We start from the raw sequence: 26983 nt of genomic DNA, 5'->3' as shown, positions 1-26983 counted from the left end.
CACCACTGGATGTGGTTCCCCCAACAACAAGCCAAGCCACGGAAAAGCTGAAGGTGGGGCCTGGAACTTGTCTCGGGGGATTCAAGTGCTTGCCAGGAATCCAACCCCAGGGTGGGGGTGGTGGTGCCTGGGAGAGAGACAGCCCCACACTCTGGGACCACCAGTGAGGGCATTAAGGAGGGCTAGAGAGAGAGAGAGCTCAAACCTGCCGCCCAGCCTCCATGGGGCCCCGAGTTCAATGCCCGGCCCCTGCCTGCACACTGCATTTTCGTTCCCTGGAGCCTGGAAACTGCTCTGTGAATTTAGTCTGCAAGAAATGGGAGGAGCGGGCTCAGACCTGGGGAGCTCAGGGGCACGCAGAGGTGAGTAAGGAGTCGGGGAATGCAGGACCTGGGGCTGGAGCCAGACTCCCCAAAGCGAGAAAAACAAACCCCTCTGCTCAGTCGGGAACTCTGGGCTGGGTGGTATGAGCTGAAATATCGACCTGAAGATTTTTTAGACACTTTTTTTTTTTTTTTTGCATTTTGTGTCACACCCTCACATCCGGTGATGCACAGGGGATAGTCCTGGCTTTGCACTCAGGAATTATTCCTGGTGGTGCTCAGAGGACCATATGGATGCTGGGAATCAAACCTGGGTCTGCCACATGCAAGGCAAACTCCCTACCTTCTGTACTATTGCTCCAGCCCCCTTTTAAGACATTTATGAATATAGCCTTAAGTTTTAAATAGTGAAGAATTTTAGGGGGCGCTCTCATCTGGAAGCAATTAATTCAAAAATTTCTCCCACAGCCCTCCCAGGACGGAGTTATTTTATTTCACATGAAATTCGGACTCCTTAGAGCAATGCAGAAAAAGCAAAGACTCCCCTTCGATGTGCGCTTTGGAGGGGCCTGGGGGGCACCTTGGTAGAACAGCATTTGTGGGGTTTCTTACAGAACGCATCGTACAAAGACTTGAGGCTAAGGAACACAATTACAAAAACAGCAGCAGCACTGAAGAAAGACTAATACGCTAGAATTAAGATGTATAGAATCTGTTAAACACAGGACTGGAGGGACAGCAGAGCGGCAAGGTGCCTGCCTTGTATGAGGTTGACCCGGGTTCAATTCCCAGATCCCATAGGGGCCAGGAGTGATCCCTAAGCACTTGTGATCCTAACCCTTGAGCATTACCACCTGTGGCCCCCTACACAAACGACCTCCCCCAACAATGACAACAAAACTCTGTTAAATAAATAAGGGAAAAGCCATGATATTAGTCTAATAACTTACATCCTTGACCTACAGGCTTATCTCAGGTCCCCAAGAAGACCTCCCGCAGGAAGGGAAAGGTGGAGAGACACATTTCAAAGTGGGGCCAGCAGCCAACAGGACCCCCTGACCCTGCGACCCAAGGCCCATTCGCCGGAGACTCTCTGGAGCTCCGTTTCCGCTGTCATTCCTAAATGGCCACTCCACATTAAAGGCGCGGAATAGTAATAAGCCACCTTGGCGGTCATTCTTGGAGAATGACCCTCCGAGTACACACCACCAGAAAGAATTTGCAACATGCCCCATTCACCGCCAACCCTTGCCGGAAATGAGACAAGAAGGGAAACGCAGAGACAAGAAGGGTCTTTCCGGGAAAGCACGTGACAGGCCATTTCTATTCTTTGCAAGGTACCCACCCCAGATTCTGCCACCATCTGGGACCTCACGTGGCCGGCCTGAGCCCTTGGGTTTGAAGCTCTTTGCTTCTTTATCCCTCATCTCTGCTTTCTCACTTTCTTTGATTGTAATGATTGTTGAGTATTAAAATGCTTAGCAATCTATAAAGGGTGTAAAGAACTCTGGGCACTTCCCACCCATTCAGCAACCAGCTTCCTGTCCATCTCCCTCAACTCATGCCCCACCCAGTCCTTGCTCCCCAGGGGATCCTGTTGAACCAAATCCCAGACTCAGATCATCTCTCTTTTTTTTGTTTGTCTGTTTTTCCCCAGAGTACTTGAACCACCGACGTCCCATTTCCTTGTCACTGGAGTGTCTACACTCAACATTCCTGATGCAGATTCTAGTAACAGAATCAAGGCAACCTAGGAGAGGCACTTGTAGCCAGAGAAGAATTTAAGAACAGCCATCTTTGCCCACCCCCCCCCCCCCCCAGAATTGCTTTCACTATTCATGGGCGCTTGTTGTTCCATATGGAATTGTCATGGGCATCCTTAGAGGGATCGCGTTGAATCTGTGTAATGCTTTGGGGAGAGTATTGCCGATCTCATTGTGCTGGGGGAAAAGGAACCTGGGATAGAAGAGAAAGGACCACTAAGTAAATGACGGTTGGAGGGCTTGCTCGGGATGGGAGATGCGTGCTGAAAGTAGACGATGGACCAAACATGATGGCTTGCTTAGTATCTGTATTGCAAACCATAACACCAAGAAGGACAGAGAGAGATCAAGAGGGAATGTGCCTGCCATGGAGGCATGGGGGGTGGGGGAGGGACACTGGGAACACTGGTGATGGAGAATGGGCACTGGTGGAGGGTTGGGTACTTTGCATCACCGAAACGTAATCATGCAAGTTTGACAGTCTGTAATTGTATCTCACAGTGATTCATTAAAATTAAAAAAAAAAAAAAAAGAATTTAGGAACAGATGATGTGAGCAGAAAAGGGATCACACGTCCAGACAGAGGGAGGTCAGGTTCTATGGGCTCTGGGTGGTCAGCCCGGCTGAGCACTGCTCCATTGCTGGGGTCTGCTAGACTCTGTGCTGGGGGAGCAGCTTGTACAGAAAAGAGTATTTCTCACCTGTACCTGAACAGGTCTAACCCTATCCACCCCGCACTCCCCACCAAGTATCACCCTCTTCAGCTCTGGGCCGGGGGCCCCACAAAGCCCCAATCAAATGTCACTGCCGTGTTGTTGCCCTGAGCTTTACGGAAGTAACACAGGAAGTCTGCCTTGCGTCTCAGTGTTTCCCACATCAATCTCCCGAGGACAGTCCCCCCACCCCCCACAAGGAAGGGCTCTGTGCGTGCAAGGCACTGTGTGGTTTCTCGTGCACTGTGGGTGCTTGATAAATGTGCCCTGAACGGCGAGACGCGTGAGGCAGAGCCAACCTGGCCTAGGGGTTAGTGCCTCGAGCCCTGAGTCTCTGGGTGCAAACTGCAGGAAGGTGCGCAGCCGCACATGTGGACGCTTCTCTCCTGGGTCCCACCATTTCTCTTCCGGGCTATGCCAACTGGGCTTGTCATCAGAAAAGAAAAAGGAGTTGGGAGTGACTTTCTCAGTGGGCATCACCTCCTCCTCCTACGTTCTCTCTCTCCCTTTAACCCCCCAGCCAAGGTCAGAGCTGCTGGGGGCCCAAGCCTGGAATTACAGACCCCAGTCTGCAGAGACAAAGGTTCTTCTGCTTCTGCTGCTGCTGCTGTCTGGTCATTAATTAGCTGCTGGAAACTTCTGGCCGGGGCTATTAACATGCTCATAAACCTTTTTCTTTTAAATGTTTTCGCTTAGCCCGGATTCTGCCGGGGCCCTCTCCTTGCAAGCTGGACCGAGGACATTTGTTTCTTAACACTGCCGAGGCTCATTAAGTAACTCCATCCCAGTAGCTCATTAACTAGCCCATTAGGGAGTTCGCCTCCGCCCGGCAGAGCCTCCCAGGGCAGCTAATTGGGAAAAGTGTGAAGCGGAGCTGCTGTGCCCCGCCCAGCCCAGCCCCTGCAGCCCGGGAGCAGGAGTGGGGTGCTCACCTGCTATCCTCCCGATGGGCATGGCGTGCTCCTCGGGCGGCGAGACGGAGACCATGATGTGGTTCATATAGGCCAGGTCCTCCCGGTGGGACAGGTTGATGGCCTTCCCCTCCCGGTGCAGCCCGTCCTCGGACAGGCGGGACTGCTTAAAATCCACCGAGTGCCGGGGGTTGAGGATCAGGGGGTGCATGATGGGACTGGGCATCAGCTGGATGACGCGGGTGCTCTCCTGCCGGGGGCTGGAGGACGGCTTCGGGTGGGGCTCCGAGGACGGCGGGCAGTGGTTGTTCTCCATGGGAGACACGGACAGCGGGTAGGACTCCTGGTGGTTGTTCTCCTGGTGAAGCCTCGCGGCGCCCGGGGCCCTCTCGGGCGGGGAGAGGCGGCGGATCATGCCGTCGAGGGGTGAGCGCAGGGGCCGCGGCTCAGGGTCGGGCGAGGGCCGGTGGTTGGTGACGGGCGAGCGGGACCGGTGCAAGAGTTCGATGGTGGGCGGGTTGTGCTGTGCGCTCTCCACGGAGGCCCGCGGGGTCCGCTGCAGGCAGTTCTCTGTGGAGCAGAAGGAGAGACCGTCACGGACCCCAGGGCACCGTCAGGAGGGGGCTGAACCTGACATCTCATTCTCTCCCCATCCCCGAACCCCCCCAATCCCCAAAGGTCAAGCCTGCACTGCAGGGGGGACCCTTCTATTACAGGTTAATGACAGGGCCAGAGATACAGGATAGTGAGGAGGGTCACTACTTTGCATGTGGGGGACTGAGGTTCGACTACCAGCACCACATATGGTTCCCCGAGCCTGCCGGGGTGGGTCCCGAAGCGCAGAGCCAAGAGTAAGCCTGAGCACTGCCGTGGTGGCCCCCAAAGAAAACCCAAACAAGCGTGAATGAGAAAGGCAGGAACTGGAGAAGTGTGTGATGGGTTCCAAGTAGAGCCGTTCTGGCCAGGAGGGAGAGTATCGACCTTGTTTTCTTTCTTTCCTTTTTTTTTGGCTATTGAAACATGCACATACTGGAAATTCTTTTTTTTTTTTTCCTTTCTTTCTTTTTGGGTCACACCCGGCGATGCACAGGGATTACTCCTGGCTCTGCACTCAGGAGTTACTTCTGGCAGTGCTCAGGGGACCATATGGGATGCTGGGAATTGAACCCGGGTCGGCTGCGAGCAAGGCAAACGCCCTACCCGCTGTGCGATTTCCCCAGTCCCCTGGAAATTCTTTTTGTACTGCTAGAAAAACTAAGAATGTCTGCCAGCCCCACCTCGATCTCTCACTGGGGGCTTGAGAACACCATGAAGGCAAACTCTCGTTCCCTATGTGTGACCCGAGGCCCCCTGTGGCTTCCGGGGAACTGGAGCATTTTTCTCTAGGTTTACTCACTGATTTATACAGAGCAGTCTCAACCAAACTGTGGTACTCGCCACACCTTCTGGGGTCGATGTGGATATGAATGACGACGTTCAGCAAGGACTTTCTCTGACACAGTGATTGGGTAATACTGCTCGAAGCTAACAGTGATCATAAAGAAGAGATACTACCATAATTCCTATTTTGTAATTTTTTTTTTATCTTTTCTGTTTCTTAAAGCAACAACAACAACAACAACATTTTTTTGGGGGGGGGGGGTGCAGTGGAGAGGAGGGGATCAAGCCATACCTGGAAGTACTCAGGGGCTATACCTGGATCTATGCTCAGGAGTGGCTGACACAGGGGAACCATACGTGGCAAAAGGGATTGAACTGGGGTCCCAGCTGAGTGCAAGGCAAGTGCCTTAAGCTCTGGCTGGCTCTCTGGCTCTATATGTCTATCTTCTTTTTTAAAAATGAGTGTTAATATTGGGTTGGAGAAATAGCACGGTGGGTAGGGCGTTTGCCTTGCACGCAGCTGACCCGGGTTCGATTCCTCCGTCCCTCTTGGAGAGTCTGGCAAGCTCCTGAGAGTATCTCGCCCGCATGGCAAAGCCTGGCAAGCTCCCCGTGACGTATTCGATACGCCAAACACAGTAACAACAAGTCTCACGATGGAGACGTTACTGGGCCTGCTTGAGCAAACTGATGAACAATGGGAGGACAGTGCTACAGTGCTACAGTGTTTATTATATATAACTTCATCACTACCTCTGTTGTTAAGGCCCTTCGAACCCATCCTACCACCTCCCTTCCCTTCTGAGAACCTCAGTTCTGTTGCCAGAGTCCAAGGGTTTCTTTTTATTTATCACTGTGTATTCTCTTTATATACCAGATACGCGTGAGATCATCCAGGAAGAGCTCCTCTCCCTCAACATACTACCGAACAGCCACTGGGTGAAAGAGGAAATAAAAGAAATAAAAGATTTCTGGAAATGAACAAAGACACAAGCTATCAGAACCTATGGGACACTGCAAAAACAATTTGAAGAGGGAAGTTTATCGGAATATAGGCTGACATCAGAAAATAAGAAAAAAAAAAAGCTCAAATTTATCACCTGCTCTCACCTCTCAAGAAACCAGAGAGAGAACAGCAAATGAAACCCAAAGTAAGTAGGAGGAAGGAGCTAAAAAAAAATTAGAACCGAAACAAATGATCTAACAATCAAGGTCAACAACACTAAGAGCTGGTTTGTGAAGGAATAAATACGATCGACAAACTCTTAACTGGACTTAGGGGGGGGGGGGGGGAAGAGAGAAAATTCTAAAAACCAGATGAGAGATGAAAGGGGAGAAGTTACAAATGATCATCAATGATCATAAATAGGGAAGCACATTACATGACCAGAAATACAAAGGATCAGAAGTGATTACGATGAACACTGTTTGTCACTCAGCTGGAGAAACTGGATTTGCTGGAGGCAGATGAATCTGTGGAATCCTACAAACTCCCAATAATTAGGAGGAAACAGAAAACCTGAAGAGGCCAAATTAACTAATAAGCAAATTGGGGTAGGGGGTGCGGGGGTGGGCCACACCTGGTGATGCTCTTGGCTTTGCACTCAGGAATTACTCCTGGCAGTGCTTGGGGGACCATATGGGATGCCGGGGACTGAACCTGGGTCAGCCGTGTGCAAGATCAACGCCCTCCCCACTCTCCTGCTGCTCTGGTCCCTCCATGGCTCACTTTTCAATTCTCAGCAACTATTAAAGTCCATCTAGTTGTGGCATTTCATACATTTTCTCCTCAATGCCATTTATAAAATATCTCCCGTACTTAAAAGTTTGTTGAGGTTTAAAAATACATAGGGAGGTGAAGACCATGTATGGGTGAAAAAATATCACTCTTTCCTGATTCCTTTCCCCTCTTAAGACAATTCAGACACAGGCGTTGGCTCGGCCATGGTGAGGTTACCTGCAACTTCCCTTTGAAGTCCTGAACTTAAAGCCTGGGTGCACGGGTGTGTGCTCAGGGCTTTAGGAAGTCTGGGAGGACCAGGAGGGGAAGCACTTTCTTGCCAAGGGTAAAAGAGGAACTGATGTAATGTCCTGGGGAGATTTCACTCTCTGTTCCTGCCCAGCTCTTTGGGAACAATGACAGAGGGAGCCGGGGCTCTGGATAATCCAACTTTTGACTCAGGATCCGGGCAGGACCTGGCCATGGAGGAGGCTTGATTTATTTATTTCTCCGCAGACACCACTCCAAGAGGAAGTACTTGATGGAGCTGATAACATTAATGGGAGAGAACTGGATCTGAGGGGATTTAATTCCTGGCTCCTGGTGGTCTGGGCACAACTACTGTTGGGGTGGAAAGGCCGGCAATGAGACCTTCCAAGCTTTGTTTCAGTTTGCAAAGCCAGCGCCCCCGTTAGCGAGTGGGCGCTGGCGCCCCTGCCCGGCGGTGGCAGCCTCTGTCATTAGAAGTTGGCAGCAGGGCATGGAAACTTACAAGCCCAGAGCCGCCGGCAGGCAGAGAAGCTCCGGACACAGGAAATGCCCGGGGTGGACAGTGGGTGCATTAAATCCCCCAGATGTAGGAGTCTTCTGTCTAAAACAAGAATTTTTTGGCGGGGGGGTCTGGTCTTGATGTCTGGGTTTGTTCTTGGTGCACTGCCCAGCTGGAAAACTGGGACATTATCTCTGTTGCCCTGGCACTGAAGGTCTTGGTACAGGAGGGAAATCACAAGGAAAGGAGAGAGAGCCAAGCAGAGAGAGGCGAGGTGGGCATGAAGGAAGGGAGAGTGAGGGGAGAAAGATCACGGACAGGTAGGAAACGCACGCTGGTAGAAAGTTTTGTGATCCCACATCTCGCTCTTTGTTATATTCTTTTTGAGACTTTTTCTTTTTCTTTTTGGGTCACACCCAGCAATGCACAGGGGTTACTCCTGGCTCTGCACTCAGGAATCACTCCTGGCGGTGCTCATGGGACCATATGGGATGCTGCGAATCGAACTCGGGTCGGCCGCATGCAAGGCAAACGCCCTACCCGCTGTGCTATCGCTCCAGCCCCCTTTTTGAAACTTTAAAAAAATCTTTTTATTAGTGAAACACCATGAGGTACAGTTGTAGGCTTAAAAATTGTTGTGCTTTGGTTTCAATTATACAATGATCAAATACCCATCCCTCCACCAGTGCCCATTTTCCACCACCACAGACCCCAGTATCCCTTCCACCCCCCCATCCCCCCATCCCACCCTGCCTCTGTGGCAGGGCATTCCCTTTTGTTCTCTCTCTCCTTTTGGGTTCTGTGGTTTGCAAGAGAGGCATTGAGTGGCAATCATGTTCGGTCTATAGTCTACTTTCAGCATGCTTCTCCCATCCTGGGAGGATCCTCCCAACACCCTTTACTTGGTGCTCCCTTCTCTATCTGAGCTGCCTTTTCCCCTAGCATGTGTGGCTGGCTTCCAAGCCATGGAGTAAACCACCTGGTACTAATCTCGGCTATTCTTGGGTGTTAAAGTCTCCTGTTTTGTTACTTTATGTTCCCCAGAAGAATGCAATCTTTCTATGTCTATCCCTCTCTTTGTGACTCATTTCGCTTAGCATGATACTCTCCATGTAGTACCACTTGTATGTAAATTTCATGACTTTTCTAACAGCTACATAGTAAATACTCCATTGTGTAGATGTACCAAAGTTTCTTTAACCAGTCATCTGTTCTCAGGCACTCAAGTTTTCTCCAGATTCTGGCTACTGTAAAGAGTGCTGCTCTTTTTGAAACTTTTTGGGCCACAGCTGGCTGTGCTCAGGGCTTACTCCCAGCTCTGTGCTCACCGTGGGGGAAGGGGGGGAGGGAGCTGCATGCAGTGCTGGGGATTGAACCCAAGACAGCCGTGTGCAAGGCAAGCTCCCCACCCACTGTACTATCTGGCCCTCACGCGGTTCTCTTTCTGGACTTCTTTTGGACACAATCTCTTCTCACTATTAAACAGTCCCAAAAAGCAGTTTAGGATTTTAAAATGTGATGACTGAAAAAAAAAAAAAAGAAACTGGATTTCTTTTCTTATCTTCTTAGCCTTAATTTATGCCTTTCTCTACTTAACATTCATCAAAAGTTGGCCCACACTTTTATCATGTTCCAAAAAAAAAAAAAAAATAAGAAACTAGTAAAACCCAAACCAAACGAAACTTCAAAACTGCCTTTGGTTGAAGTTACAGGTTTTGACAAGGACATTTCCAGGGTACAGCAAAGGCAAAAAGTTCTCTCAAACCCCACATTTCCACTCTCACCCTTTCCCTGAAGCTTTTGGTGAAGGATGACTTGAAGCCACAAACCCACAGGCTCAGCGGACACCCCTCAACGGCCTCAGCCCTTCCCTCTCTCCCCTCCCCGCCTCCATGTTCTTCCTCCTTCCAGAAGGGACCATTTCCCCCGCTCGACTTCTGTAAAACTCTGCTGGGACTCATGCATGGGATGAAGAAGGTTACAAAAGTCCAAGGCTTGCGGTGACAGGCAGAATTCAAAAAAGATCCCAAGGCACAAGCACCTTCTGTTACCCCCGGCTCAGGGCTGAGTTGTATTTTCCCTCCCCCAAATTCATATGTTCAAGTTCCAACCCCCCGTACATCAGCGTGTGACCTTTCGGGAATTCAGGCCTGTGCTAAGTCCTCCGTCAATAAGGTCCTGCTGGCGCTGGGAGCTGGTGGGCGGATGGCCAGACTCTGAGACAACACAACTGATGGAAGAATGTTTGAAAAAAATGTTTGCCACACGGTGGCTACAAAACATGGAAGGAATCCAAGAGCACTCTGTGATGCCAACCGTATGCGCAGAGTGAAGAGACATGCTCAACACAGGCACAGGCACACAGGCACACACACACACACACACACACACACGTGTCCACATACACACCCCAACACACACCTGACGCACACAAACCCCAACCTATATACACCTACCCCTATTAGGGTAGAGTGGGAGGGAGAAGCATTAGTGAACTGGTTCATTTAATCTGTCCATTTAAACCTGGCCAGGCTGGAGCATACAATGGGCAGGGTGTTCGCCTTGCACATGGCCGACGCGGGTTCGATTCCCAGCATCCCATATGGTCCACCAAGCACTACCAGGAGTAATTCCTGAGTGCAAAGCCAGGAGTAACCCATGTGAATTGCTGGGTATGACCCAAAACCCCAAATAATAATAATACTTATAATAATAATAATAATTATTATTATTTAAACCTGGCCTGCCCAAAAAGTTATCAAGTCAAGGTAAAGGGACGGCTGAGGTGGAGAGCAGGAAATGGAAGGAAGCCCACAGAGAGGCAGCTCTGTCTCTCTGTCCCTTCACCTATGTCTGGACAGAGGCCAGGGACCTCACCCACATGGCCAAGGCTGGAGACTAAGGAAGGCCCAGGGGACAGGGAGGGCTGGGGACAGCCCTGGAGAGTCCCAGTGGCAGGCTTCAGAGCAGCGACCCTCCAGCATGGGGACTTGGGGGACAGGGTTCTCGCTGCAGGTTCCAGATCAGGAACATGGACAGAGAACAGTGTGGGGACAATTCCTAGCCAGGGGACACACTCGTGGTCAGCAGACGGCAAAGGATGGGCCCAGGACATTATAACCTGAACTGAGTGTCGAGGGACAGGATGAGTGATGTTGTACAGGGGCCAGAGAAGAGGCCCTGGCCCTGGGGAGGGGCCTGGACCCAGGCTCTTAAGCTATCATCAATGAGAACTTTTTTTTTTCTTTTTGCAATGCACAGGGGTTACTCCTGCCTTTGCACTCAGGAATTACTCCTGGTGGTGCTCGGAGACCCGTATGGGAAGCTGGGAATCGAACCTGGGTCTGTCGCATGCAAGCAAGCCCTACCCGTTATGCTATCGCTCCAGCCCCCCAACCTGAACTTCTTAAGGACCTGGGGTTCGTATGCCAGCCTCGCACACAAGTCTTAAGACCCCATGAGGTCAGGAATAAATTCACATTTGCACCAATACCCGCAGCACCACATATCCCTAACACACACACACACACACACACACACACACACACACACACACACACACACACACACTCTCACATCCCCCACACCACAGGTGCTGAGTCTGATCTACGGGCATGGCACTGGGACATGGGAGCATGAAAACGGAGTAAACAATGAAGGAACGGCAAAGCTGGCCAGCGACAGCCCCGCCCAGAGGCCAGTGGCCGTGGTCCTGGCAAAACCCAGACTGTCTCAGTCCGCCCTCCAGACCTGGGGGGACACAATTCTCTCTGATGTCTGCTGCTTTGCACTACTTTCTTCTGGAAGCCTCAGTGTCCATCAGCCCCTGTGCCCTTTCTGAGAGGTTCTACTGGGCTTTCCGGCCTGTTTCAGCCTGTCCACCCCAGAAACGTTTGACTCCCTGAGCTCCCTTGTAAGGCTTGGGGTGGGGGGAATGTCCCATGGCTGAGGGCAGAAACAGGGGGTCTCTCAGCAGTGGCAAGGCTCTTGGAGGGGGGTCTCCAGCAGGCCAGTGGAAGGCAGCTTGGGAGGAACAAGATCAGGATCAGATTTCAAAGGAATCCATCAGCCCAGTGTGGATCCTCCAAGGGGACAGGAGCCCAGAGATAAGGCCAAGTTTCCTGGAATGGGGAAGGGGCAGATGACTGCCCAGGGCCAAAGGGCCCCCAGTCCCCTTATCGCTCAGCCAACAGATGGCACTTCCCTAGAGGCAAGAGGAAGTTTCTGGAAGACTTCCTGGTTACCTAGTAGAGTTATTACTCAAGCCCCAGGAGGCAGCTTCTGAGCTCTGAGCAGCCTCCCCATGGTGGGAGGAAGCCAGGGGTCAGGGGTCAGGGATGGGGAGGGGGGCAGGTCCAGCACCCAATCCCCCCTACCCCATTTCTCGGCTCAGTCAATATAGCCCCAGGGACAAGGGTCAGAGAGCCAAAGATCATGTGAGCTGACCTCACCCCCCACCCCAGAAAAGGGGAGCAAAGCAGCGAGAAGAGATCTGGGGAGTGGGGGTGGCCAAGCTTGGCATGGAATGAGGTCTGGGAGGGGAGAAGCGCTGACCAGGGCCGTAGGAGCTTGGCCATCAAGACTGGGGGGCTGATCTTCCTTGCTGGCTTCTCGTGACTTCCTACGGCCAGAGAGCACGCGACCGAGAGGGACACACACAGGTCCTGAGGGGAGGTGACCGGAGCATTTACAGGAAGTTCCCCAAGGAGTACAGCAGGATGGGCCTGGAGTTCACACACACCACAGGCAGTCTGAAAGGAACCCAGGCCCCCCCCCCCCCCCCCAGCCCCAACCCCCACAGAGCTCTGGAGACTGCGATGGTTAACCCCCGAAGGAATGTCAGGATAAGGAGTTTGGTTCACAGAGAAGCATCTGCAAGGGCTGGGGAAGGAATCTGGAGATAAGACGCCCACCACGAGGACACTGCACAGGGCAGCAACACTACACTTTAATAGGGCGTTACGGCCGCCTGGCAGGTGTGGCTGACCACAGCCGAGTCTTTTTAATCAGGCAAAGCAGCAAGGTCGCCACTCAAGAGAGCTAAGAGACATCAAACAATGATCCCAAATAACCTCGGCAGAGCGCTGGGCCCCAGAGGCACAGTGCTCAGGGCCCCCTCCAGGGTAACTTGACTCTGCCTCCTCCCAAAACCGGGTCTGGAGGTAACCCTGCTTCCCTTCTGCAACAGATCAGAACTGAGACCCAAGAATGGTTAGTATCTCGCCCAGTGGCATGTGGCCGGGCACACTGGTAACTGGGATTAGAGTGGCAGATGCCAGGGTTTGAACCCAGTTCAGCTGTGTATAAGGCAAACACCCTACCTGCTGTACTATCACTCTAATCCCATGAATCAATAATAATCATAATAATAATCAATGAACAATATTATTATTGTTCCTCCTGGCTCTGCACCAGTAACGTCTCCTTCATCCTAGCCCCGAGACTAAAAAGTGACACATTCAAGGCTCTTTCAGGGTTAGGAGAATGAGACCCATCATTGTTACTGGTATTTGGCATACTGGGTACGCCACGGGGAGTTTGCCAGAATACAGGGCTGCAGCAGATTGTGGGTGTGTGCGCGTGCATGTGTGCACGCACAAGCACACACACATATGCAGACACGCACATGCACGCACATGCACGCACACGCACGCACACACACGCACACGCACCCATGCACATGCACGCACACACACAAATGCACACGCACACATACTCATGCACACACAAACGCACATGCACACATACGCATGCACATGTACACACGTGCACACACAAGCACACATATGCACCCACACACATGTGCATGCACACACAAATGCACATGCACACGCACATGCATGCACAGGCACACACACAAACACACACACACACACAAACACACAGACACTTCCTGGCTCCACCGTACACAAAGGCACTGACATGAAGAGAGACTCCTGCCAAGCCTGGCCCAGGATCTTCCCCAACCCCTCAGTCTTCAGCCCCACGATTCCAGCGAGGGAGCAGCTGACAGTTTCACAGCCAGTAAAGCCAAGCGGAGCCGGAGCAGCCCAACTCTCCACCCCAGGGCCCTCCGAGCACGCGGCGGGGAGGAAAGGGAGGCGCAGAGTATGGGCAGCTTCACACATGACCCGCTGTGACAGAGAGAAGGGATCGGAGCTGCGTCCCTAACTCTCGGGCCACTGTCCTCTTGGCTGACGACGCATCCCGGTGACTTAGCCAAGGAGGATCAGTGAGCCGAGTCCAAGGCAGGAAGGGAACAGAGCGGCGAGGTGAAGGCTGCCTCCCCCAAGGCCTGACCCAGTTGCAGCGGAGACGAGGCCTGGGCCCTCTGCCCTGCCGTCGCCCCAGAGGAAGCCTCGGCGTCCACGCCACTGACTTCCGGGCGGCTGGCACTGCCACGTGACCACCAGGAGGAAGCGGTTTCCGTGTCCTGCGGCCGACGCACGGGGTCGTGCAGGAAGCCGTGGCAAGATGACACAGACCATCTGTCTGTGCTGAAACCCCACAGGACTTGCTGGCAGCCTGCGCTGCAAGTGAAGTTCCCGGGGCAGCGCACGGGCTCTGAGTTCTGCCTTCCCTCTGCACATCCTCCAGTGCCAGGCCATGGACGAGCTGAGTCAGGTCCACTGTGCGCCACTGGCCTCGTCCTTCACTCTGTCCCATTTCCTTCCGAGCCAGTCATTAGGGGCTGAGGCTTCCCTGAGTCTAATTTCACTCCACAGGCTTTCTTTTTTTTTTTTTCTTTTCCTTTTTGGGTCATACCCGGTAATGCACAGGGGTTCCTCCTAGCTCTGCACTCAGGAATTACTCCTGGCGGTGCTTGGGGGACCATATGGGATGCTGGGAATCGAACCTGGGTTGGCTGCATGCAAGGCAAATGCCCTACTCACTGTGCTATCGCTCCAGCCTCCACAAACTTTCTTATTTAGGCCACATCTTCCTGTGGCCTCACCCAGGCCCCTATTGGGGTGGCACCCTTGAGGGCGAAATCCAACAGTGCTGATTCTAGACACAAGGGAGCTGGGAGAGTGGCGAGAGGGATGGGGAGGCCCTGTACGAAGCCTCTACTCATCAGCACTGTGGTCACTCGCTCATGGCTGGCAGCCACGCACCAGGGCCCGGCTGGCCAGGCCTTCCCGTCTACGGCAGGGACCATGTGTGAACAGGTGGAGGGGCAGGCGTGCAGCCTGGGACGGTGCTCCTGGTGGACAGACCCGAGAACGCGTGGCTGGTTCCAGCTGGGTCTGAAGGGTGGGGCAAGCGCCGACCCGAGCCTCCTTGATTAGCTCCATCCAGCTGGAGCACCTGAGTCCTCCCTGAGCAGGGGCCCAACCAGCCTCGTGCCGGCACTGCCATAGTCACCGACATCCCGAGTTTCTCTGTGTGGAAGGAAGAAGGGATGTGAGTGATGGAGTGCCTCTCACCCCCGTACTTCTAATCACTTTGGGGAGGGGGACTGAAAAGGAGAAGAGACATTTCAAATGGCATTTTCATTTTGATGGTTTTTTTTTTCTGTAATCATGAGAAAAAAAAAAACAAGAGAAAGGGAGGGGAAGAAAAAAAAGCCATCGGATTCCTTCAGCTTGGAAGAGGCAGGCGAGGTAATAGGATTCTGGCCTGAAAGTCAAGCTTCCCGAAAGCCACCTCCTCCTCGCCGGCAGCAGCGGCTGCCAGAAATGTACGTGGCAGAAGATAGGAGCGACTCGACCAGGGGTGGGGAGCACGGCTAAATTTAACTAGGTTCAACTCGAGGAAGAAAGGGAGAGAGTGTGAGAGTGAGTGAGAAAGAGGAGAGAGAGAGAGAGAGAGAGAGAGAGAGAGAGAGAGAGAGAGAGAGAGAGAGTCCAGGGACAGGGTGCGCACATGAAAGTCTTGTTTATTCCCCAGCCTGCAAGGGGCCACCCCCCAGAGAGGAAGGGGGAGCCCCATGCCATCCTCTCTTTTGTGAAGTGTTAATTAAGGAAACAAATGCCTTCTCATTTTTTAATTTGCTATATCGAACTGCAAAAATATACAGCCCTGACCCGAAGGATAAACTGATCCCATGTAAAGATATGCCCCAGGTTTTAGATCCCTGCTAACCGTTGGGTCTAAAGAATCAAGTTTAATGGCTCCAGGGTGAACTACAACAATCTTCACACGCTTTCCTCTAAGGAAAACTTTTTTTGGGATCATTTTTAGCCGATTATTCCTAACCAGCAATACAAAATAAATTATTTAGGTCCTGCTTTGGGGGCAGGGGTGGAAACATTGGAAATGTGGTGGGAAGGTGGAATGGTGGTGGGATTGGTGTTGGAATATTAAATGTAATAAATTATTTAACTTGATAAAAATAAAATTAAATTAAAAAAATCAAGTAAAAAGGTATTTATTTTGGGGCTGGGAATCGCACAAGGACCCTGCTAACTGCACTGCACTACGAGCCCCAGGCACGCTGGGGTGACCCTGGGGTATTCTTGGGTCTAAGCACTAAAACTAACTGACCCAGTTGCCCAAGTTATCACTGGGGACGGCTTCCGAGTACCCTGAGCACTTGCCCGGGAACCCTCTCCCCTGCCAGAAAACACATGACCTTGTGGAGACTGCGACGTTTGTGCTCAAGTGCACACGCTGAGCAGATGTGATAAGGCCTTGGGCTCCGTCCCACAGAGCATCGGGTGTGTGGTCCTCAGCCTCCCCCCCCCCCCCCCCGCCCCGGGAAGGATTCTGGTACCACCACCAGCATCACACAAACTACCATGCGTGCTCCAAGTGCCAATGGCCTGAGCTGGGCACAGACACAGGGAAGGGCTGTTCCTGAGAATGGGGAGACCCACTGTCCTGTGAAATGGCGCTCAATGGCAGATCGTCACAATCCACCCACTCCAGAACCCCATCGAGGGCCCCAGTTCAAGTCCGGTGTGCTGTTCTGTTTGCTACCAAGGGCTCTGTGGTGACGGCAGCTCAAGGGCAGGGGAAACACACGCTTAGCTCCAAGGCAAACGCTCACCCAAACGCACTGGCATTTGAGGAAACCCCTGGTCCCACCCAACGCTCGCAGGGTTTGGGACTCTCTTCCTCCAACATTCATCACCCCACACTCGCGACATGTCAGGGACTCTCTGTTGCCTTCCTGCGCATTCTGCTTCCACCTCAACTCTGGAGACCAGCTCTGCAATGCCCAAATGGAGACAGCTGGGACCGGGCAGAGGCCTCTGACGTACGGCACATGCCTTGCACGTATGAGGGGTGAGACTCTATGTCCGGCACCATAAGAAAAAGACGGATTAAAAAATAATGTGATAAAAATCAAAATGGAAATTGTTGTTGAAGTAGAGGTATAACTCATGGGATTTAGTCTGAAATCTTTCCTCTCTTTTTTTCCTCTCTCTTTTATTTATTTTTTGCTTTTTGGGTAAACCCGGCAATGCACAGGGGTTACTCCTGGCTCTTCACTCAGAAATTACTCCTGGTGGTGCTCAGGGGACGATATGGGATGCTGGGAATCGAACCCAGGTTGGCTTTGTGCAAGGCAAACGCCCTACCCGTTGTGCTATCGCTCTAGCCCGCCCCTCCCTCCCTCCCTGCCTGCCTGCCTGCCTGCCTGCCTGCCTGCATCACATCTGGTGATGCTCAGGGGTTACTCCTGGTGGTGCTCACAGACCATATGGGGATGCTGGGGATCAAACCAGGGTCAGCTGTGTGCAAGGCAAACACCCTACCCGCTGTCACTCCGGCCCCTAGTTTGAAATTTTTCATAAGAAGGGTTGCAGAACCTTAGAGCGTTAACACAGAGTGTAACCAAGTGATCATTAAAACAAAAATAATGAAACGGGAAAAAAATAATTAAAAAAAAAAGGTTGAAGAACATAAATGCTACAACACAAGGTATCTGACTACCCTGAGGATCTCCCTCCCCTGAGGTGGGGATTGTCTCTGCTCTATCCCTGCTTAGCAGAGTTAAGGAATCTTCCAGAACTTGCCCCTTCACGAGACTGGACCTAATGCAAGTTCCCCCTTCCACCTGCCTCCTGGCGCGCAAGCTCACAGCGCACCTTGATCTTCTTGGATCTGTCTCATGTCTTCAATGAGATGACAAAGGGAGGCCGAGAAGCTCAAGTATAAACCTCACTTCCAGGATTCCTCCCCCCACCCATGCCCTCCTGGCTGCACCCTACCAAACATGTAACAAGAGCTGGGAGAGCAGGAAGGGATGAGATGAGCAAGGAAAGTCGCCTGTGCTCCTCTGACTCGGCCCTTCTCGTACCTTCCTCGTGGTTCTGATGCAGCAGGACTTCCGTCTGGGTGTGGAGAGAGTTTCCGGGATGGAAGAAAGGCGAGAAGAGAATCCGAGGTTTCCTCTGCTTCAGAATATGCTGAAGGAGTTCATACAGAACATCGCCTGGCAGGGCAAAGGAAAGAGGCATTGAGACGCGGGAATATTCTCACCAACCCCTCGGTTTTTCACTGAACTTGGCACTGCCTGGCACAGCCAAACCTACTTTCACAGAGTCCTGGGGCCAGGAGGGGCATCTCACGTGCAAAGTCGCTACTGAGCAGTTTGCTATCTTCCCCACTCCCCTTGCTTTTTGGGTCATACCTAGCGATGCTCAGGGGTTACTCCTGGCTCTGCGCTCAGGAATTATTCCTGGAGGTGCTTGGAGAACCATATGGGATGCTGGGGATCGAACCTGGGTTGGCCGTGTGCAAGACAAATGCCCTGCCCGCTGTACTATCGCTCCGGCCCCTCATTCAGTTTTTTGACTATATTACTGCTCTAAATTTATGTGAAAAAATATCTTTGTCACGACCTTCTTGGTGCATGTCAACGATTAAGTAAAATAAAAGTAAAGGCCCTCCCGTTGATCATCGATTTGCTCGAGCGGGCCCAGTAACGTCTCCATTGGAGACTTTGTTGTTACTGTGTCTGGCATATCAAATACTCTCGGTAGCTTGCCGGGCTCTCCGAGAGGGGTGGAGGAATCGAACTTGGGTCAAGGGGAGGAGCGATAGCACAGCGGGTAGGGTGTCTGCCTTGCACGCAGCCAACATGGCTGACCCGAGTCAACGATTAGTCTCAGAATTAACGAAGTCATTAAGCATGAAACTACAAATGCAAGAGAGAGAGAGAGAGAAGAGAAGAGAGAGAGAAGACTTCTTCAATTCCAGGCAGAATGAGAATAAATACGAAGTGGGGGTTGGGTGGGGGATTTTTGCAGAGTCCGGTCAGAGGTGCTAACAACCGAAGCCACCCGAGGAGGAACTGGCACATTCCAGGATGCCTCCCTCCCTCCTTTAAAAATACACCCAGGAACTGTGCCAAGCTTATGAGCCAGCCTCCTGCTGCCAGTGAGGGCCGGTCTGCCTGGGGAGGAGGCGGGGGGGCGCCTGTTCGATACAGTCGGTATTTGAAGTGTCCACTGAGTACTTAATTATCAAAGAACCTGTCATGCTCCTGGCCCACCCCTTTGTCGAAGATCCAAGTTCAAAACGCAGGTGGGTGCCTCCAAACCCCTTGGGCTTGGTGATTAATCTTTGAAATACCACAGGCTTCTCACTGTGCCCCTACGCCTTTCCACAGACAGGAATGCAGTCAACAATTGTACCAAACAATGGGCTTTTGTCTCTAATTTTAGCCATTTTTAAAAACCAGATACTTAAATTAACAACTTCATTTAACTGCATATTTTGGGCTGTAGATATTGCTAATTTTTTCCTCCCCTTTTCAACTCAAGCTTGAACCTGAGAATCGCTCCCTTTTAGTTTCTTTCTGCAAACCCTACTCCAGCACATCAGTACACAGGAAGATTCCAGCGCCCCCCCCCCCCCCCTCGTCTTGCTTCCCGAGGGGCCCAGGTAGCTCTGCCAGGACCTTGTTCCTTTCCCTACTTTGACATTTGATTATCCACTGAACTCATTGCCATTATTGACTGTTCTGCTGAAATGAAGTCAGACCCGACGGAGGCGAAGACATCGAGTAACCCGAGCTTTCCCTTTCGGTGAAATGGGCAAGGCTTACAGGTGCTCTGAACCAGACAAGAACATTCTGGATAGCACAGGACCCTGGCACACACCATTGCCTTTTGGAGCTGGGAAGGTTTCAAAAATCTAATTCAAACCTAGTAGTCATGGCAATGTCGTCTCTGATGAGATGAGGAAACGGAGCCTGAAATACAGTCCTATTTTAATGGTTCATATTTTAATCGCTTACAAAAATAAGTCCTTAATCAACACTTTTTTTTTTTTTTTTGGGGGTTGACTGCTGTGCCTTGCTGAACTTTCCTAGTCTTAAACACTCCCGGGGTTTTGTCCTCCGGGTTTGAGGAACTCTTTTTATTTTGGTGGGATGCAGAAGAGACCAGCAAAGCATGGAGAGAAAAGCATTCCTTATGATTACTATTACTAAAATGGAAGGAGAAAGGTCAGTCATGAACGCATCCACTCTGGAAGGGGTGAGGTGGGGCGGGGAACTATGAATGCAGTATCTGTGAGGGTGCTCTGGGCGGGTGGGGGCGTTGCTGCTGGGGTGGGGGGTGGGCAGGGAGGGGGACACACTGCAGATGCAGGTTGCCAGTGGCACTGTGGCCCTGAGTAAGCACATGAGCCCAGAGGCAAAATGTAAGTGACAAAAGTGACATCAGAAATCTGCTGGAAGGCGGCGGAAACAGGGAGAAGGTTTGGGGGGGTGAGGCTTAACTGGGGGTGGGGGTGGGTTCCTGATGTTGGAAAAATCTCCTGCAAGGGGGAGGCGGGGCAAGGAGGGTTAGCCGAGCTCCCAGGGGGGTTAGACAAGCTCTTAGGAGTGAAGAAGGTTCCCGGGGGGTGGAGCCGCTTCTGCGCCCTAGATCCGGGGTGCCCCCTCCCTCCTTCCCAACAGTTCTCAGTGCTCATGGGGAAGCAGAGAGACGGGCAGACCGGCTGCTCCGACCCCATGCTCTGGAGGACCGATTCAGCAAACACACAAGGCTGCTCGGCCGGAGTGTGGACCCAGGCCCCAGGACGAAGGCCGGGAAAGAGGGGGAGGGGAGAGGCCACTCCTGTGTGAATCCACCCCTAGAAAGGTTTCCTTAGCACCCAGAGCTGCAGAGGACGGGCCAGTTGGTCAGGGGCCTAAGGCGCAGGGCTTGAATGCACCTGAGCTGGCTTCCATCCCAAGAACCACATGCTCCCCCGAGCATCACCGGTGCAGTTTTGGAGGCCCCCAGAAACCCAGGAGGGTGGCCTGGGAAGTCCCCGGCTCACAGGGTCCACTAACAAGGCACTGCCAGCAGGTTGCTAGAACATTTCTCTCTCTCTCTCTCTCTCTCTCTCTCTCTCTCTCTCTCTCTCTCTCTTCTCTCTCTCTCTCTCTCTCTCTCTCTCTTTCTCTCTCTCTCTCTCTCTCTCTCTCTCTCTCTCTCTCACACACACACACACACACACACACACAAAGGAAGCGTGGCTCTGAAGTGACCTTGAACTAGAGGCAATGTGGAGGTTTCTCAGGCTCACTTAAACTGGAGTCAGGAAAAGCACCCCCTGCCCCCCGACCTTCTAAGAAGCTGCGCTGGCTGAGAATCACAGTGTGCAGCATGCCACGGCACAAGCTAGCCTCTTGTGGACAGCTCTCGCAGACTGCGGATTCTGGGGAGCTAAACCCGGCCTTCCCTGCATCCTCAGTTCTTATCCTGGCCGCGGGGGAAACGGAAAACGTGTGTCCTGTCCACTGTAGTTTTCTGTATGAGTCCATGGTCCCCCCCCCCCCTTCCCCCACACACAATAGCCTCTGGGAATCCCCTCAAGCCCAGAATAGGCGACTCCCATCTCCAACTCCTGGAATGGTTGGGCGATTGGAAACCAAGTTATACTTATCCCCCGGCGAGAGCAAAAGCACGTGCCAATTCACTGCGTGTCTCACTGCTCGGGGGTCTCAGCCCATTCCGTTCCTGACACACCTTCCCTGTCTGCCCAGAGAAGGCCCAGTTCTGGCCATAACATGCTTCTATGGCTGTCAGCAGTGGAACCGAGGCTACTGGTCAAGGGCTAATCGCTCCTGTTGGTTCTCTGTCTCCACGTAGCTCCCTGCACATGCCTGCACACAGGCTTGGCTGGGCAGGCGTGGCTGGTCCGTCTCTCCACTGGCTCAGGCCTTTGGGAAGAGCCCAAGGCTTCGAGCACCACAGTACTATGATACACTTCTGAGTGCACACACCCCCCATGAGCACCCATGGATACACACGGAAACTCACCAACTAAAACACAGAAACTCACCAACTAAAACACATAATACAGTTCGGCACTGGTGACCGGGGCGATGGGGGGGGGGGGGGGTATGTCCAAGTAGCCAGATGTGTACTGTGAGAACCATCAATTCTTTTACTTGCAGTGTTTTTAAGACGGCTAGAAAGAGAGAGGGAATGAAACGCCTTTAAGCTGCCTTAGCAATTTTACTGCTGCCCAAAGATGAACAGAGAGATGCTTTTTGCGGGCGGCGGTGGCGGGGTGGACTTAAGTTTCTTCACCTTTGGAGGGAAGAGTCTGGGCTCTGCAGCATGGAAGTCCCCAGGTCAAATCCTGGTCCTTAAGCAAATGAAATTTGAGCCTCAGTCCAGAACTTGGCTAAAATATTCTTTTGTCTCAGGTGAGCAGAATATTGAGACTTGCCAAGGCTGTTGTGGGGTTTGGATAAGGCTACGTGGAGAAGTTATCACCGTCTCTGTGTGCTCTAAACTGCTCCAAACAGGGGGAGCTGGTGACCATCACAGACGGTAGTTAGTGTGTCTCAAAATTCCAGAAGCAACTGGTTGTACTTTTGCACGAACACAGGCACGGGTTTCACATGCACACGCAGGGTTTCCAGCGGACATCAGTTTCTACAAAAAGCTGTTTATGTTTCTCCTGTCCTGCACACACTCACATGCTCCCTGCCTTCCGGTGTCCCCTAGGGATTGTTCCCACCGTCTCCCACGACAACCCTGGTTCTCCCTAGAGCTGCCCACCTCTGCCCCTTCCTCCTCTCAGAGACTTTAGTCCATGCCTCTGCTCCAGGCGGACTCTCAAATGCTCTTGCTGAGGCTCTGTTTGCAAGCCTGCACAGGCATGGGCATGGGTCAGTCCTGAGCTCCAGCCGGCCATTCTACCTTCTTTACCAGCAATTACTACCTCCTCCTCCTCCTCCTATGTCACCCCATGGACCCCCGAGTCTCAGGGCTTCCCTGCACCTCACTCTTCCTCTGCATTCCCAAAGTCTTTACTAGAAGCCCCCACCCCCCCAGGTCTAACCTCTGGCTTTTTGCTTTTTTTTTAGTGACTTTTTTTGGGGCTGGAGCGATAGCACAGCGGGTAGGGCGTTCGCCTTACAAGCGGCCAACATGGCCGACCCGAGTTCGATTCCTCCGCCCCTCTCGGAGAGCCCGGCAAGCTACCGAGAGTATTCGATATGCCAGACACAGTAACAACAAAGTCTCCAATGGAGACGTTACTGGGCCCGCTCGAGCAAATCGACGATCAACGGGAGGGCCTTTACCTTTACCTTTACCTTTTTTGGGGGGGGGTTGGGTCATACTCAGGGATAATTCCTGACTCTGTACTCAGGAATTACTCCTGGTGGTGCTCAGGGAACCATATAAGATGCTGAGGATCAACACCCCTACCCACAGTACTATCACTCCAGGTCCCCCCCCCCCCCCCCCCCCCCCCCCCCGTGTAATCTCAGCTTGTCTTCCCCTGAGGCTAATACTCCTCTGGCCAGGCTTCCTTCACAACCCAGAACGTTCCCTCTTTCCTGTCCTCCATCCATTTCCTCCGGTGCATCTACAGGTCTCTGTCTCCTGGGATGAATGCTGAGGTCTTCAGGCTGTGTTGCTTTGCTCAGGAAATGCCCAGCTGACAGGTTCACACCAAACCCAAACCGACCCACTGGGTATCACCCTCACCCCCTCCCTCCTGCTTCCCCAAATGCAGCATCAGCAACAGAGGCTCGGAGACAAGCCTTCTCCCCATTTTCAGTCACCCCCAGACACAACCTCTGCTCCTCAAGCTGAATTCTCTCTCCCCATCTTCCTCTTCGACCCCTGGGCCATCTCTGCTGGCTCTACCGATCTTGGAAATGACAATGACAGGAAAGCTGCAGGTTACTTTGAGACAAGTCGTCCCAAATCCATGAGAGGAACTGTAAAAATCTGCCACAGGAGGAGCGATGATCCCCAGTCAGAAAAGTTACTGCAGCTTCAACAGGAAACCCTTCTTGTTCAGGACTGTCATCGCAACGGTTTGCCAAACTGCAGCTACTGATTAACGCAATGTAGTGTCAATTAGATGGACATTCCTGAGGTCTTTTATCTGTTGTGGCTTTTTCTTTTTTCTTTTCATTACATCAGGTATATTGCCCTGTAAATTGTGGTAGTGGTAAGTAAAGTAAAAGTAAAAGGCCCTCCCGTTAATCACCGATTTGCTCGAGCGGGCTCAGTAACGTCTCCATTGGAGACTTTGTTGTTACTGTGTCTGGCATATCGAATACTCTCGGTAGCTTGCCGGGCTCTCTGAGAGGGGCGGAGGAATCGAACTCGGGTCGGCCATGTTGGCTGCGTGCAAGGCAAACGCCCTACCGCTGTGCTATCGCTCCCCAGGAATAAAATATTAAGGAATTTTTTGTAACTTTTCAAAAAAAAAGAAAATGACAATGACAGTCTGGAACATGACCTGCTGGGCCCTGAAGAACCCCGTGAAGAGATGACAGGGACTTGGGGAACGGCAGTGAGCTACCGTGAATTCCTCCGTCACGTGCTGCGAACCTGTGATAGGGGGTATCGTGGGTATTCCTAGTTTCCATAGAGATAAATAAGGGAGTCTTTATTCCTTCCACTGGATTGTTTCCTTGGGATAGTTCTGTAGGAATGGCATAAAGCGGGTAAGGGATGATTAATTTTTACGCTTTTGAGCTCATATTATGCACTGTTCTCCCGAAGGCTGGGGCACAGACTTTTTTCTGAAGTTACAGAGGCTCTGGGGTGAGTAGGGTGACCCACACTGTAGCATTTTCTCACTTCAGTAGGTTTAAAACTTTATCCTCATGTGCAACCTCACATTTTCATAACTTATATTCATTGTCATAGGAAGTGATCAGAAGCACTGTTCTTAAAAAAGAGTCTTCTTTCTTTTGTTTCTATTCTGAGACTTTTGTTTCCTTCTAACCAATTCTTCCTCTTGTTTGTTTATTTTTTTTTTGGGTCACACCTACCAATGCTCAGGACTTATTCATGGCACTGTGCTCAGAGATTACTCCTGGTGGGCTTGGAGGACCATACATATGTGGTGTCCCTACATATGTATTCCTATGTATGTACACTGTATACATATGCAGGGACACCACATATGTGTGTGGTGTACCTACACCAACATAAGTATGTGATGTACTTACATTTACATATGTGGTGACTATACATATGGCCCCTACCCGCCATAATATGGCTCTTGTGCCATTTCTTTAAAAAAATTAATAAAAGGAGGGCCAGTGACGTGGTACAATGGTACACTGCATGTCTTACTTGCATGCATCAGACATGAACTTGATCCTAGGCATTGCACGGTCCTCCTGTTGTTCATCGATTTGCTCGAGCGGTCCCCAGTAACGTCTCCATCGTGAGACTTCTTGTTACTGTGTTTGGCATATTGAATACGTCAAGGGTAGTTTGCCAGGCTTTGCCATGCGGGCAAGATACTCTCAGTAGCTTGCCGGGCTCTCCGAGAGGGGTGGAGGAATCGAACCCTGCTCGGCCGGGCATGCTGCACACAAGGCAAACTCCCTACCGCTGTGCTATTGCTCTGGCACTAGGCATTGCAAAAAAGTAAAAATAATATATATATATATATGTATATATATATGAAAAGCATGCCTGTGTGGGAGGAATTTTTTAATTTTTTATTTTTTGGGTCACATCCGGCAGAGCTCAGGGGACCATATGGGATGCTGGGGATCAAACCTGGGTCGGCTGCATGCAAGGCAAATGCCCTCCTTGCTGTACTATCACTCTGCAACCCCCCCACCCCCCGGAGGGATACATTTTAGGCATTCCAGAAACTTCCCTGTGCCAGGTCTTTTCTGCCTGTGTTCTGCGGGAAGCTCCAGGTCTCATTCCCACCAGGGTTCTCCTAAATTCCACAGAGGAAGCATCAAGGCAGCTCTGAGCCCAAGGGGGTCCCCTTTTTGGCCTGCAGAGGTCCCCTCTGCGACAGGGTGCCTGGCTTTCCGATTTGACTCGAGACAGTTTCCCAAGCATTCCATTCCATGCATTTTTGTAGGCTGATTGCATTCCAAACTTTTTTATTTAATACAGAGTATTTTCTGTGACTGCAAAAACAAGCATGCCGGCTGCTGAGGCACAAACACCTGAAATTTAGCTCGATACTGATATTCTGGTGACAGAGACCCTGGGAAACAGGAAGCAGTTGTGGGCAACACTGAATAGTGTATTTCAGACAAGATTAGGCTACTTAGGAAAGTGACTGGCGGAGAAAATTGCCTTTAGTTAGATGCAGAACAGAAGGTGTGAAAAAGTTATTACTTTTCTTTTTTTTTTTTGTGTGTGTGTGTGTGTGTCACACCCAGTGATGCTCAGGGGTTACTCCCGGCTCTTCAGTCAGAAATTCCTCCTGGCGGTGCTCGGGGGACCATATGGGATGCCGGGAATCAAACCCAGGTCGGCTGCATGCAAGGCAAACACCGTCCCCACAGTGCTATCATTCCAGCCCCCAAGAGTAATTGCTTGAGACAATAAAAGTCTCACTTGAGACAAGTGAGTGCTTTGTTAGAGGGGCTGTATGTCTCACAATTTATTCTAAGATCACGGTCTGTCCATGAGTTCGACAACTGAGTTATTTCACAAAGGGGGCAAGTGAAACACTAAGGAATGAAATGCTTTCCCTACCACTGACCCAGTCAAGTCTCCCTCTGACGAGAGCCACCTGGTTTTGTTGTTGTTGTTGGTTTTGGTTTTTAGGGTTTTTGCTTTGTTTCAGGACATAGGAGGAGAAGAGAGCTAACTCTGGGTGTCTTCTGGCACAATTCCCCTGTGTGACCCAAACCCTCAGATTCCGAGGCTTGGTTCTAAAATAGCCAGTTGACATAGTGACTCAATCCAGCACACCAGCTGCCATTGCTTCGTTGCTTAATAGAAATGAACAGGCAAGTCGGTGCAAGCAGTTTCTTGTGGATACAGACCCTTCGGCTGAACCTTGAAAGGGCTAAGTTCACAAGCAGCACGTGTCTCCAAAGTAAAGCCTCTGGGGCGTTGGAAAAGAAGAAAATGCCTTGAAGTATGACACTAGTACACCTGAAGACTGTACACTTTGTACAGTGAACTTTGATAGCACTGCTAGAGTCTAGAGGAATTAAACGGAAAATAACTGGCATCCCTTCTCTTTTGGTCATATAAATAATGGCCA

The 26983-nt window shown here is 51.5% G+C and overlaps 1 protein-coding gene across 3 annotated transcripts in view; it reads right to left on the bottom strand.

Annotated features, from left to right (window-relative positions):
* The window catches only part of ETV6 (ETS variant transcription factor 6), a 235060-nt gene that overhangs the window by 25046 nt on the left and 183031 nt on the right, over positions 1-26983 (bottom strand). For all 3 annotated transcript variants that reach the window (XM_056118419.1, XM_056118434.1, XM_056118427.1), the window contains 2 exons: positions 17829-17963; positions 3732-4280 (listed from right to left, as the gene is read on the bottom strand). In XM_056118419.1, coding sequence (XP_055974394.1) covers positions 3732-4280; positions 17829-17963 — 684 coding nt within the window. The remainder of the gene's footprint in view (positions 1-3731; positions 4281-17828; positions 17964-26983) is intronic.

The sequence above is a fragment of the Sorex fumeus genome, unplaced genomic scaffold (assembly GCF_029834395.1).
Source record: "Sorex fumeus unplaced genomic scaffold, SorFum_2.1 ptg000003l, whole genome shotgun sequence".
Lineage (NCBI taxonomy): Eukaryota > Metazoa > Chordata > Mammalia > Eulipotyphla > Soricidae > Sorex > Sorex fumeus.
The sequence above is the reverse complement of the archived record's forward strand: the minus strand, read 5'-3'. Positions and strand labels throughout refer to the sequence as shown.